Source organism: Pyrgilauda ruficollis, unplaced genomic scaffold, assembly GCF_017590135.1.
Source record: "Pyrgilauda ruficollis isolate IOZ18807 unplaced genomic scaffold, ASM1759013v1 scaffold128, whole genome shotgun sequence".
Taxonomy (NCBI): domain Eukaryota; kingdom Metazoa; phylum Chordata; class Aves; order Passeriformes; family Passeridae; genus Pyrgilauda; species Pyrgilauda ruficollis.
The window spans coordinates 60,496-75,755 of record NW_024511210.1 but is presented as its reverse complement, the minus strand read 5'-3'; the positions used below and the strand labels follow the sequence as shown (position 1 = coordinate 75,755).

At 36.6% G+C, this 15,260-nt stretch overlaps 1 protein-coding gene across 2 annotated transcripts in view; it reads left to right on the top strand.

Annotated features, from left to right (window-relative positions):
* APBA1 (amyloid beta precursor protein binding family A member 1) overlaps positions 1-15,260 on the top strand; it is an 86,062-nt gene that overhangs the window by 54,193 nt on the left and 16,609 nt on the right. The window contains exons 3-6 of one of the 2 annotated variants that reach the window (XM_041458447.1): positions 1,803-1,904; positions 5,198-5,237; positions 9,192-9,337; positions 14,208-14,240. In XM_041458447.1, coding sequence (XP_041314381.1) covers positions 1,803-1,904; positions 5,198-5,237; positions 9,192-9,337; positions 14,208-14,240 — 321 coding nt within the window. The remainder of the gene's footprint in view (positions 1-1,802; positions 1,905-5,197; positions 5,238-9,191; positions 9,338-14,207; positions 14,241-15,260) is intronic. The other variant, XM_041458448.1, reaches the window with a different exon arrangement.

The window sequence follows — 15,260 nt, the reverse complement described above, 5'->3', positions numbered from 1 at the left end:
GTTTCTTGTTTAAAGCTGAATGCTACAATGTCTAGATGCCATTATTGTAATGATAGTATAATACACCTTTTAAATTTATTCCTAATACATAAATACTGCATAATAATAAAAATGTGAGCACCATGAAAACTCTTCCTTATGTAAATAGGAGTTGCTATTTGTGCAGTTGCCCTGTTGACTGGTAATTACACAGCAACTCAAGGGAGCCTGTATCTCTCCCACAGCCCCTGCTCACGTGCTCTGTATGGCAAGTAATTCTTCTGATTGTGCAACCACATCCAGCTTTCTGGAGATTGTTTCACAGCTGCATCTTCTTCTGTCTTGCAGTTGTGATGCAAAGTACAGGGAGATGCAGGGACTGCTCTTTAACACAGGAGATATCTGTAAAGAATTGCTTCTTAGCTCTTTGGAAGCATTTATTAGTTAACCATAATTATAATACTTAGTTATTAGCTGAGATAGAGGAATGTCTGTGAAGAGAAGGAAGTGGAGAAGGGAGTTATGTTTTCTTGTTTCATTTCATATCTAAGGGAGGCTAAGAGGAACTTAGATGTTTGGGGTTTTAGTTTTTCTTCCTGGTTTTGTTTTGTGGGGTTTTTATAGACTATTTCGTGGAACTGAATTTTTCAGCTGCAATAGATGCAGAGCATGAGGGTGGAGCTGCTGCCAGCTCAGGCCACTGGAAATTTATCCCTCTTCTGATAGGACTCATTGGCTCAGAGAAAAGCTATGTCATACTGTTTATGAAAAGATGAGAATAGCATTTGATTTGTTTTGCCATCAGTGATGAACTGTTGAGCTGGCTCAGCTAGAGCTGCATTCTTCCCATGTTAAAGGAGAGTGTAGAATGCCACGGCTATTGGGCTGAATACCCAGCTGTAGGTAAATGCTAAAATTCCCTTTTGAGGATTTCCATTTTGGCTTGGGCAGACATATTTTGTAGGTATCTCCTTAAAATCTGCCTCTAAAAATGCCTGCTGGGTTAAAGCTTTGTACTCTTTCATTTCAGTCACCTTCATTAATTCCACATTCTGTGTTCTTGAGTGTGTCTTAAGTGTCCTGGTATGAGGGTGTGTCACACCCTCATACCAGGACCCCCTGCTCTGTACTTCAGATACCTTGCTACAGCTTTTTCTCATCACCAGCATTCATTAGGAATTGTCTGTGATTAGAATATCCTTTCCGAGATCATTCTTCCCCTTTAACAAGATACTTGTTGGTCAATCACATAGACAGTTTCTCCACTGAATTGTTTATGGAAAAAGGAGAAGAATGAGGAAATCTGATCTAAAGAGCGTGTACTGAGCTGACAGCATGAAATGTTGAATATTTTCCAAGTCTTTACTGTACCTAGATTGAGGAATCGCAGTCCTTGATTATACTGGTATTGAATTGTCATTGAATATATTAATAAAATCTGAATACATCAATATTGTTCTGCACAGTTGATAAAAGTTGTTTTCTAAGATAGTGGAATAACCTTTATGGACAACTGCTGTGACCTTCCTCTGCTCAGATTAGATTAGTTTAGTACTTCAGGTTAATAATACCTGGGGGCCTGTGTGCTTATGGAGAAGTTTCAGTCTTTTATTCATTTCTCCCAGTTTGACAACTAAATAAACTTTAGCTGAATCCCTGTGTGCTGCTTAAGGTCAATTCACTTGTCTCCCATCACAGCTTACTCTTTAGTGACTTTAGCTTTTCTTTCTTAGAATGTCAGAGCATAGGATGTAGAAAATGAACATAGAATAATTTCTATATCGGGTGCTCACAATAACTTCTGATTTTCTTGCCATGTCTAGTCTCCATCTCCAGATTCCTCTTCACCTCGCGGTGCTGAATCATCAAGCAGACAACATCACCAGGATGCCTGCAGTACAGCAGAGGTTTCCACTAATAAAGAGGTGAAGTAAAACCTTTTTAAAGGCCACAGTCTGGTTCATGCTGCTTATGCCTTTTGATTTTCCTTGCTCCCTTGTACTTGTGCAATCCCTTTTCTTCTGTTTTTCTTTCCTTATGCTTCTTTACTTTATGTTTGCCCTGCTGTCTGACTGAATTTCTAACATACTGAAGACTTCTTGTCGTGGCATTTCTGACTCGGTGTTCAGCTGTCACTAAATTTGTTTAACAGGCTGCAGGGTACTGATTTACCAAACAGCCAACATCCCCTCTGTAGCAGAGACAAAACAAAGAAGCGTTTTTTTTTCCTTTTCCCCCCCCCCAACTAAGAAAGAGTACTTGTCAGCCAGATGAAAAAGTGCTTAAATTAAATTATTACGTAATAAATTATGCTGCTTAATATTTTGTCATTGTGGCCTGCAAGTGATTCTTAATCAGAATTCAGTTCCTGACTCCAAGCTTCTCAGAATAAAGCTACATAGTTTGGGGTTTTTCCCCTCATCTGGCTGCAGTACTTCCACCAAAACAAAATAAGTGTCAATAGAACTGCACATAGTGTAAAAAGAAATTAATTTGAAAAAAAGATTTGGATTTGGATAAAGTGGCAGGTTCTGTAAACAGAAAAATCTGCAAAAAATTTGGCTTATTTGCGTTTTTTTCATAAACTTGAAAGCAGTCTAGAAACTACCATAATAAAATGCCATATTGTTACTCATAGCAATGGATGAGTTATCTTCCAAAATTAAAAACCTGGTCTACTATAAGTGGATTAAAAATGAAACATAGATAATCCATTTGTTCCTTTTTACTTTTGAAATTATCAAGGGATAGAAAAGGTTGTAACATGTAATTGTGCCAGTCTGCATTTGCATTTACAAAATAATGAAAAATTTCAAAAGACTGAAGAAGCCCATAATTTTTCATATTCTGAAGTTTTCAACTATAGATCATGCCTTTAATTTTTCATCTGCTTTAATGTTAGCTTGTTAAAACCTTAAGTATTCTTCGCTACAGACTTTATCACTATGTATTTTATATTTTAGCTATTTTTAGGTATCAGTAAACTTCTCCAAAGAAAGAAAACAAACAAAACAATGTTTATTTCAATTGTTAAGATGTGCTTACATATAGTTACAGAGGTGGTAAACCAGGTTTCACTGTAGAATGTATTGGGTTATTAGTTTCCCTCAGATGGGGAATAATTCCCACTTTAGTATTTTTAATGCAAGAACAAAAGTGATAAAACAGCCTCATAGTTTCTGGATTTTTAGGTCTTAGAGAAACATTTTTATTAAATATAAATTTATAATAGCAGATGGCAACAAGATTATTGAAAGTAATAAAATATTAATGACCTTGACATTTCATTATTCATGGCTATGTAAAATTAAAAGGTGTAGGTTTCCACCTATTGGTAACTTTACCTGTTACTTTACTCTTCTAATGGTTTTTGTAGAATGCCTTTCTACCTGGGCAATGAACAAGAAAAATTATTTGTGAGTGAGAATAAAGACATACAGGATGGTGGTTAGCACCACTCTATCCTGAAAATAATTGCTAGTTAAGGGTGCTGAACAGTTGCTGAATCTGTATCAAAGATTTTGTTCACTGCTCAAAAAGAAGTAAATACTTTGTATAGTATTTATATATGTGAGCTGCCTCTCATTTGTAGGGGGTTTGTCCTCTAAGCCTGTCAGGCTTAGAGGACAAATCAGGGGTTTGAATGACCCCTTTAGTACTACATCAGCAACTATTACAAACAGTTCTTGGAGTCTATATGGATAGCTAGTCCAGTGGAAGCATTCATCTGAAGGGGTGAAAGAGCCACAGATGTGAAAAGGCGTGTCAGTGTCCTCACAGCAGCTTAAATGCGGTGGCAGCAGAAAACCATTAATTATTGACATCTTTATTTATGCTAGTACAGAACCTGATGGACAGGATTCTTGGATTCTCAGTTTAGTAATTTTCATAGGGAATGAAAAGAACTTAAAGCTTGCACAGGCTCAGTTGTCTGTGTCCCATGCCTTTTGTTTTTAATTCACAAATTTTATTTTATAGTAAGACATGCATAATTTTTAAAAATATTATTTGTCATATCAATTTTCCATATCTTACAAAGGAAAAGACTCCTTGGGGTTAAGTCAGTCAACCTGTTACATAACTGTCACCTTTCTAGTTTTACCTGAGTTTTCCATCAGTACACAGACCTTGGTAAGTTACCTGTTGCAAATAAAAATAATTTGGCATATATTTCTACGTATATAATCTGGAAATATACTTAAAATTATTGAAGGTTTTATGCATTATTCTGATCATGTGTATAGATTTTCTTTTAATTGAATGATAATAGGCAGTTATTGGAGGAGTTACTGCTAGTACAGTCAGTCATAGATTCATTAACTATCCACTTACCTGCCTATGATGGCAGCAGGTATTTCAGTATATCCATTAGAAATTATATAGTGCCACACCCAGTTTTGTTTGATAAATTTTTGTATGTGGTTTATGTTATTAATTAAACAAACTGGTGAATCTCACTCACTGGAAGTCGTGGTTGTCAGATATCTGAAGGGTTAGTCTCATGGTCTTTCACAGAAAATACCAGTAGGATGTATGGTATTACTTTAGTGTGTGTATTTACATGCACAAGTCAAGATTCTATTTATTCCTTCACTATTTATGTAATTGGTGCTACCAAATGTGTTTTTGTGCTCACCATCGTGTAAGCACAGTTGGTGCTGAGGTCATGGTGAATCCAGTTATCCCAGAGAACAGAGGCTTCTCTCTAACCTGTTAAAATCTAGGAAGCTTTTTTGTAGGCACTATTAATATGAGGGATACATCTAAAACCATTCCTAATGAATAACTGTATTTTGTTAATGATGGTTTCAGTCATGAATTATAACAGTAAAGTGCAGTTTTTATATTCCTGTGTGCATTTATCTGTCATTGGAAGATCCAGTATCTTTGAAGTATTATGTACTTTCCTCCATGTTTCTTGATTATTAAATGTAGTGTACTTATTGGTAGATAATTAATGCACTAGTGAAGACCAACAAGTAAGTGAAGTCTGGTCTTACCATATTTGGTCTACTAAATAGACACAAATGGAATACATTGAATTTACTCTAGAAGGTTCTTAGAGCTTGAAAATAATAAATGTAAATAATAATAAGTGGTTCTATCTTTACTAATAACTATGGCTAATTTAAGTTTGGGTTTTTTGGTACAGAGAAATTTTTAATGCATATTTGTGCATGCTATGTTCTGTTTGAAATCCTTTCTGTCTTAATTACAGTCCAGAAGAAGCTTGGCTTCATTTCCAACGTATGTTGAAGGTAAGATAGTTCTACGGTTTTTAAATGTTTTTTTCACATCAAAAAACCCACCTGTATTTATAATGTATAAAATTTTACTTTTATTTGCTGAATAGAAAAGCCACTAGGGTGGGATGTACTGATTTAGATTAAATTGTGTGTAATTTAGAACCTGAGCTAAATCCTACTGTGCTCCTTTAGAAATTCGGAAACATGGAGCTTTTAGTTTTTTGGTGTTTCATTTATTGTTTCTGTATCAGTTATGCTGTTTTTTTGTCCTCAGTATCACTTAAAACACTGCTTTCTTTATGGTATTTGCACAACACGTAAGAATGTGTGTGGACAAGCAAAACAGATTAAGCAAGAAGACTATAGTGCTCTGTCCAGCATTGATTTCAATTGGCAGGCTCAGTCTAATCTCAGCTGGATTTATGGGCAGGCCTGCCAGTGAAAATCTGCTTTGTTTAACAGCTGCTTGCCTCTTAATTAAATACTGCATCCCATGTCAGAGTTAAGGCTTCAGTAGTGCTGAATTTTTTCAGAACAATGTGAAAAAGCAAGTTACCTGCCACATGGACTGCTGTTACTTTTTGTATGAGTCTGCACCCTGTGTATACTGCAGGAGGAACACAAGTTGTGTGCAGTTATGACAGCAGCAGGAAATAGAAGGTGGTTTTTTTTTTTTTTTTTTTTTTTTTTTTTTTTCTTTTCCATTGACAGTGGTTGTTCCATGTGCTTGATGAAATTTTAGAAATACAGTTGATCTAATACTTTATTTGGACTTCCTCATCACTCCTTGGATTGCTTTACAGTGTACTGTGTTTAATTGATAATGTGATCATTTTCTTAAGACTGCAAATTGTTGTTTTAGTCTTCAGAGTGTAAGCTACCTGTTTTGGAGTCTCTGGCCAGAATGTCAGTTAGTTCATAGCTAAGCATTGGAATTTTGCAACAATGAAGAATCTCTCTTAGAATTTAAATTCATCTCCTGTTGATAGTCCTGTCTATCAAGGGATTTTATTCTATATATAGGAATATATAACTATATTTTAAAAGTAATTATCTCTGCCTTAGGGGGAAAAAAAAAATCTTACACTAAAATTTTCGTGGTGCTTGGTCCAGCACAAAATTCCTTAAAATTACAAATGTTCCATTTTTATGCACCAGCAGTCCCAGGAAAATTTGCCAGCCCCTATGCTATGTTTTTATTGAGGTAATAGTTTTATTGTCACAGATAATAAAAGGAGGAGGTATTCTAAAAAGAAACGCTGCCTGTGTGTTCACCTCTGATGCTATTGGAGCACATACCTTTTAAGGGCTTAATATGCACTTTCTTGGAGTCTTACACCTTTGCCCACTTTTTTTTTTTTTTCCCCATTTTGACTTCTACTATAAAAACGAGAAAAGAGATTGTACTATAAAAGATTTTGCACCTCTTTAGTATAGTGGTGGAAGTGGTGAAACGGCCTTGATATGTAGAGTAATAAATAGCAACATTAAAATGCTGTGTGATTTCTGTGTGAATATGTAGTACTTCCAGATGCATGAATTTCCCTAAGGAAATAACTCAATTTCTTTAGTTCATGTGCTTGCAAGTGACTGTTCATTTTGAGAATTTTTGAGATATGTACTGCCTGAGCAAACTGCACACTGGAGTTGGCATCTTAAAATTGCTTGTCATAAATTTTTGAATTTAAAAAAATTATAAGACAAGCCTGGTCACAACATTTGTATGTATGCTTCTCTCTGTTTATAGTTTCAGTGTGATACTTGCCTCCAGCTCTTTCTTTTTTATTTTAATCATAGTAATGACTTGCTTTTCCTTGAGGCCAAAGCTACCCATGATCATTCTGAGAGGTTGTTAGTCTTATATGTAATCATTAGAACAAAATTGGCATTCTTAGTAATTTGGAACTTAAAGCCCCATCACCTTAGAGTACAAGGTAGCCCTTGATTTTAGAGGAAAAAAGAAAGACAAACATAAATACAGGTGTTTTGTGATAAAATGTGAATGTACCATGAGCATTGTTTAATATGATTTATATTCCCACTTGTCTTGAACAACAATTGTTTTCCCATACTTCTAAGGAAGTTTCTTAAGTTAACCAGCCTCACTTTTGAATCAAGACAGTTTTAACATGGTGTCAAAATTGACCATTTTTATGTATAAATTTTTTAGATAAAGCTGCCAAATGCCAAAAATCTTACAAATCGTAAGTACTGCTTTGTCATGGTTTGCATTGCTTGGTTATGAGCACTTCACACCCCGTCACTTTCCACGGAAGTTGATGGGTGTTGGATCTCTAAGGATCTGTGGACTAATAGTGTTGCTTTGCCATCAAGAGAGCCCATGCTCTGTCTATTTAATAACGTTTTTATTTAACTGAGTACTTTACCACAGTATCCTTGTTAAGACTACTATTTTTAAAGGTCTGTGGCATAAAAATATTGTGGTATGTGTAGAGCATTCCAGGGAGATTGTTCTGCCTGTTGCACCAACTGTGGTTAATGCATAAGCAAGAAAGAGGCTGATGGCTGCTATGAAACTGCACCTTTCCTCTTTCTGCTTGTGACTGTTGGTTTAAGAATTGCAAGGCTGTTTTTGGTGGTTGAGGAGCAAGCAAGCTGAGTAACTGTATCTGTCCCTTTATCACAGTGAAAAATCAGAGATTATTTTGCTCCAAGCAGATCCCTGCTCACAAAAGAATGAGCTATTGTGAGAAACAGGCTGGATTAACAATTGTAGCTTTTGCTGGAGAGATGTTGTACTGGGTTTGTGAAGCAAGGTTTTGGTAGTGGGGTGGCTACAAGGGTGTCCTCTGTGAGAAGCTGCTGGAAGCTTCCTGCCTGTCTGATTAAGTCAGCACCAGCTGGCTCTAAGACAGACCCACCACTTGCCAAGGCTGAACCCATTAGTGACTGTGGTAGCACCTCTGGGATAATGTATTTAAGAAGGGGAAAAAGACTCTGCACCACAGCAACTGTAGCCAGAGAAGAAAGGGCTGGGAATGTGTAAAAGAAGGATCTCTGAAGACAAGGTCAGTGGAGTAGGAAGAACTGGAGGCGCTCCAGGTGCCAGAGCAGAGATTCCCATGCAGGCCATGGTGAAGACTATGGTGAGGCAGTTGTGCTCCTCCAGTCAATGGAGCTCCACAGTGGAACACATACCCACAAGCAACCCCTGGAGGACCCCATGCCAGATTATATGGATGCCCAAAAAAAGCAGGCTATGACCCTGTGGAAATCCAGGCTGGAGCAGGCTCCCCATAGAATATGTGGCCCAGTGGAGAGAGGAGCCCACCTGGAGCAGGCTTGTTGGCAGGACTTGTGACACCATAGGGAGCACGCCAGAGCAGTCTGTTCTGAAGGATTGTCTCCTGTGGGAGGTATCCCATTCTAGAGCAGAGGAAGGATGTGAGGCCTCTTCCCCATGATGAAGAAGGAGCATCAGAGACAGCACCTGAACTGACCACAGCCCCCATTCCTCTATACTTCTGGGTGCAGGAGATAAAGAAAATTGAAAGTAAAAGTGAGTCCAGGAAGAAGGGAGGGATAGGGGAAGGTGTTGTAGCATCTGTTTTTATTTTTCATTATTCTACTCTGACTTTTGTTAGTAATAGATGAAACAAGTTTCCACAAGTGGAGTCTGTTTTACCCACGACAGTAACTGATGAATGATCTCTACCTGTTCTTGTCTTGCCCCATGAGACTTTCATTATGTTTTCTCTCCCCTGCCCTTCTGAGGAGGGGAGCGATAGAAGGGGTTTGGTGGGCAGGGTCAACCCACCAGAGATTTTGATACAATTTGTTTGATGTTTTGTGCCTTTGAAAGTACTAGTTGCCTTTTTTTCATGCTAAACTGAAGTACTTCAGAGGAGGATTTGCAGCCATCAGGTGCAGACTCGAGTTGTCACAGTTCTGCTTTTGCTGTGTTTGACCATGATCGTCTTCAGTGATGGCTTTCCTGTATTACAGTTCCTGGACCTTGTGATCCTGAAGACTTAATTGATGGAATCATTTTTGCTGCCAATTACCTTGGTTCAACTCAACTCCTTTCTGATAAGACTCCATCCAAGAATGTGAGGATGATGCAGGCTCAGGAAGCTGTCAGCAGGATCAAGGTAAGGAGTAATTCCTGCTGCTTCTTGTATGGCTGTTTTATGATTGTGAATATGAGCTTCATTCTTATGCAGTAATTTTTTCAGATGGAGTTTTGTGTAGTTTCAGAATGAAAGGTGCCTCACCTTTCCTTTGCAAAATAAATTATATATGCTGCTTATGGAACACAACTTATAAGGGGATGTTACCAGGTCATTTTAATTCGCTATGGTAATACTTGTGCTACACTAAACCAGAATCTGAAGTGAGTGGTGGTCAAAGTTATATATTACTTGGGTCTGGAGGGAAAACAGGTTAAGGAAATAACTAGTAAGTATTGCTTCTGGCTTGGCACTCAATGGCACTGCTACTGTGGTATTGACTGCAGCTACTTTTGACCCTGTTGTGGACACTTGTTTCTCCACATGTAACAGCTGTGAGCTGATTTGAAAGGAAAAAAAAAAGAAAAAAAAAAAAAAGCTTGTGATGGTACAGAGAAGTGTGGAAAAAATAATTTGTTCTGGAATCTGAAAAATTTTGTTTTAGAAGAGACATTCCAACTGATTTCTGTACAGGCCACTTCCAGCAATGGTAATGCTGCTGTACTGTAAGTTACAATTATGACACTGTCAGCTGAAATTAAGGTGTGTGGATGAAGTATTGCACAGCTGTACAGGATGCTGCAACATTCCCTCTACCCATATGTGACTGGCTAGTAGGCACGCAGCTTCATCTTCTGCTAATTCACGAATCAACACAACCCACTCTGGGAATTTTTCTTAGTTTAATATCTGTGTGTTATTCTTTTGTATATTTTATTTTGGGTTCCAACTCAGATTTAGTGTGCAGTTATATAAAAGAGAGAGGAAGAGAAGAGAAGGTTATCAGCAAGACCAATAATATTGTCTGTTAAGGTCAGCTGGTGCTTCCTACTCCTTTTATTTCTTCCACTGCTTTCCGTGGCGGGTGTTCAGTTTAGTCTTTGTATATAACTTTGACACAGAAGCTCTAAATAGAGCCATTGAGACAACTTCTAAAAATTGTAATTTTGCTAGCGTTCAAATGCATAGGTTCTTGTAACCTTGTCTCTGAAAATCGTAAACACACTCACATTTTAGAAAAGGCAGGAATGTAGCCTACCTGTTAGAGATTATACTCCACCATCTCTGTAGAAGTCTTCACTACCTTGAACTACTGAACCTTTTGCAAAAGAGTGATTTATCTTTGTTCATTGGTGACTCTGGATTAAGTGACATTCTTTAAAAGTACATTTCATGCAGCTTTTTCAACAATGGCAGGTCTTGGTAAGTTCTCCCCTGACCTGCAGTGAAGAATTTTTCTTATGGAGTCTGTTTTTTTCCTGCTCTGGGCAAATAAGACTGTGTCCTTGTGTTTAGTAGTATCTTTGTGTTCCTTCTTGATGCTTGGCTGTGTGTTAGAAAACTTGTCTTATTTGAATGAATGGAAAACTAAAGGTAAGGTAAAGAAACAAGGGCTTTGGTGAGGCTGGATCTAGAAGAGACACGCCACTGGAGGGTGAAAGGAAAGATTAGCATCAGCTATCACAGGAAATAGGTATCAGGAGTGGAACTTGAATCACAGGGAGTTTGCACCAAGAAGGTAAAGCTTGTATAGGAATACACATTAGAAAAAAGGAGTGCAGTGTTGTGGTAGACAAAAACGAAACTGAATTGATTCAAACCAGGCCTAAGAGGTTTTAAGAGTATAGAATTTGTCTGATGCGAAATGTATTTTGTAGAAATTTGTTAACAAAATACTGTTCTGAAGATTCTGTTATGCCTCACCATTTCTTGTGCATCAAAACAGAAGAAATCTATTTAATGCATTTCACTCATTAATGCCATAATTTGTGCATCTATGTAAATCAGCAGGCATGCATATCCTTTCTTGTAGTGTATTTGCCTCAGGCTTGAGGCCCAAGTTATAGCATTTGTGACCTGGTAAAACCCTAGCTGCTGGATTGAATTTTATGAAACTTGACATATTTCAGAAAATTATTGACTTGTATTGTATTGTACACAATACCTTTGAAGACTTCTTGGACAGTTACTGCTTTCTGCTTCTAAGTAAAGCACAGACGATCCCCCTGCACCTTCTGGGCTTATTAGGATTGGCTTTGTCTGGTTTTGTTGCTGGTTGCCATTAAAGCTAAACGTTTTCAGAGAGAGATTCATTATGAGAGATGGACTTCCTGCTGCCAGATTCATCACTGTATCAGATATTCCATATCCCAGATGTATAAATGATGGCTTGCACAGTGACTATGAAGGCTGTGCCCTGCTCATGTTTATTTACAGAGTGCCATACTTGTTGCATGTCAACCAACATTTCTCCACTGTTGAAGAAAACAAAGCTTATGGATTAAGAATGAGCTTTTAAAATACACAGACATGAAGCTGAGTATTAAAAAGAGGTGAAGAGCTTTGTTTAAGCTCTGCTATTTATACCTTCACAAAAGTGTATACCATCTGAATTTAATAATACCTAAAGTGCTTCCTTTTAGCAGAGCCTCCAGACCACATATGCATTCATTTGGAATATGAACAGACTTTGAAAACAATTCTCCAGGCTTCTTCTTTAAAGAAATATCTTTTCAGTTCAAAGTTCAAGAGTTAGGTGTTTTCTTGCTCGGCCTTCATCCCTGTGAAGTCCAGCTAAGTTAAAACAGACACACTGCTTTGAAAGTGTTCATCAAATGTAGTTAGGAATATTTCATTAGGAGGCACTTTTAGCATGCTGTGGGGTAGGTTTGAACATTTCTAAGTAACACCTGGTTTAATTTCTGAGTGTAATTTAAGATAGAACCCATATGTGGATATTTAATTTAGTATTTCACACATTTTCACGCACTTAGTGTCCTCTCAGTGCTCACTGAGTTGCAAAACATTTTTTGTAGAGACTAAATGGATTGAATAAACTTAGGACCTCTCTGTAGCAAAAGCAGAAGCTTGTTGGGTTTTAATGAATTGTAATTTTGGAAATTGCATCTATATAAAGAAATACATTTAACTTACCTTAAATGAAAATCCTATATTATGTATATTAAAAAAAAAATAATTGTGTAGATTAGGTATGTTCCATTTGGTTTTCTTCTAGGAATACAGAAATAATCTTTGATTTGAGTTAGGAAAATAATGTCACGATAAAGAGAATTTGTCTAATAAAGTATCTTGAATAGATTTATCCTAATTTTTTTGTTGTTCATGGACCATATCTTATTTTGTGACATTTCCGTGCAGTGTTAAATCGCTTATTAAAAGTGCTTGATCCATATCATTGCCTTATTTTATGAAATATTTGAAAGTAGTTTTTCAATATGCTTCCATTTGAAGAACAGAATTTTCAGTATATTGAATTATAGTATATTTTGATAAATTGTTGATTCTGCATTGTAAAGTTGTAGCTCAAGGATTATTTTTTCCCCTTTTTCTTAATTTTGGCCTGTACTTTTCTTCTTTTGGGAGGTCCATCATTCTAAAGTTTGGGAAGTGTGAGAAAGAAAAGTTTGATTTTGGAAAAATATGTAAATGCTCTATCTCAGGAGTGTCTCCTCCTTGCCCATTGTATGACAGGCAGCTGATACTCAATATAAGTATATTATTTCTGAGTATTAATTTAAATTGAGAGTAATGTAATGAAAAGCCTGCCATGTAAAGCAGTTTTAATTGCTTTTGCAATAGTTTACAATCATCTGTTGTAAAACAACCTGTCAGGCTGTAAAATACTTCTTAATTTGAAAAAGGTGACTAAAAGCTATTTTGAGAATGTTTCTATTTGTAAATAAGCAGTGTGGCCTAAACTTTAAGTAGCTGCTTTCAGATTTGTTTGGACAAAACCTGACAGACTTAAGTTGTGAGCATCAGTATCAAAATGTTTGATGTGTCTCATGATTCAGGCCTCCTGTTTGCTCTTCGTAGAAGTAGCTAGTGCTGAATCTCTCTGGAGCTTGTAACAATAAGCCTCTTTCCCACCATGAGCACACCTGTAAATTTAATTAGCAAAGAGCCTGTTGCTGTTGAAAGTTAAGGGCTAATTGCCAGCCTGGTGAGTATTCCATTCCTTCAGTAAGCAGGTCTGTAAAGTTCAGTTCACCATTGGTTTGAATTCATGATTGCAAGACCATAAAAATTATGTTTGTTTGGGTTGTTAGTAGAAATGGCTTTTAAGGTGTTTCTGGATCTGAAATACATGCTCCACTGCTTGCTTCAAAAAATGTGATAGTGGACATAACTTTGTGTAGGTGTCACAGGAAAATTTGTTGACCAGTTCACTGTGTGAACATGGGTACTGATTTATTTGCTCAGGAGGAGAAAATGAAGGTGACAGTTACCTTCTGTCATTTAATTTTTCCAGGAAAAAGCAGCATAATTTAGGGAGGTTATTTTTTTGAAGTCCGATGAAGTATGAGATCTGAAAAAACTGTAATAATAAGGCATACAATTTTTCTCTCACCTTTTACATTGGTGTACCTTCAAAAGAAATAACTTCATGGTTTACACTGCTGTAAGTGAGGAGAAGCTCTGTTGTGTTTCTTATACCATCCTCTCCCCACCAAACCTCAAAAACAATTACACACAAAATAACCTTGTTTGTTGCAAGTAACAAAATTTTAAGTGAAAAAAAATCTTTTTGTGTTCTTCCTGACTCTTTTGGTGCTGTTTTTCATTTCTGAAATTAATTGTGCTAAACATGAAATCTTAAAATTTTTTAAGCTAAAAAGAAAAGGAGGAAATTAATCTAAGCAGGGACTAATTTAGACCAGCTAGTAGTCTATGAGCCCTGACATTAGTTTGTAGATTCCTGCTTGAGTTGGAGTCTCTGTAAGTTCTTCTCTAACTGTTCTCCTGTCTCTGTTTGTTCCATGCTAAGCAGATGGCCCAGAAATTAGCCAAAAGCAGGAAGAAGGTGCAGTACAAACTCCATCAGCTTGATGTTATGCTTGTTCTTTTGTTTTCTGGGAGAGTTTTTCCCTTTCTTTTTATTTTGTGGTTTTATTTTCTGCATCCAGCAAGGTTTTTTTCAGATTTATTTCTGAGCCACCATACAAGTTGACATATCTGGGAAATCAGTTGCCCGATTGGCCATTTTTTGTTGCTTCTCATTAGCCATTTCATGTTAGAAATAGAAGAAAGATTGGATTTATTAAATGGTTATGGGCAGTACCTAAAATGCATATTAGAGAATCAGGACTGACATGGCAAAGGTTTAAACATTGTAAAATGATGGATTAAAATGAAGTGTGGGGTGTTTTTTTTGTTTGTTTTGGGTTTTTCTACTTTTTTAAACTTCATAATTTTAATTTAATCTTTATGTAGGAGTGCTTTGTTTGACTCACAGAGATATCAAATTGCTGGATGCAAAAAAAAAAGTTTATGTCTATACATACAGTAATATACTGAGATGGACTCATCTTTGTAATAAGTTCTGTTTGTGGAGCTTTCAACTACTTTTTAACAAATGTAATTTAAAAAATATTACAAATGTCTGCTTTCTATTAACAAAACGTTACTTCTTAAGTGGGTTACTGCTTGAAAAGTATGTTGTCTGACTGTGAAGGTCTTCTTGCCAGAACTGCATTATGAATAGCTCAAACAGTACCTCCTGTGGTACAGGTTTTTCCATTGGTCTTGGCAACCACTGCTAGCCCAAACAGAAATTCCTCAGGCAGGAGATACTGTTAAGCCTTTCTATGGCTTGTATGAAAACCCTTTTTTGAGGTGGGATTCATAGTGTGCAGAAAATGGTAAAATCATACTACTTTTCAAGAAATCTTTATAGTTCATGTTACAGTCAGGTATAATTTTACTGAATTGGGAAAAATAGCAGGCAAGCTTTTATGAGGTTAAATTTTTTTTTCAAACAATACCCAATTCACTTTCACATATATGATATAGTTTCCACATCTTTGTGTTTATCTTTTGCTTC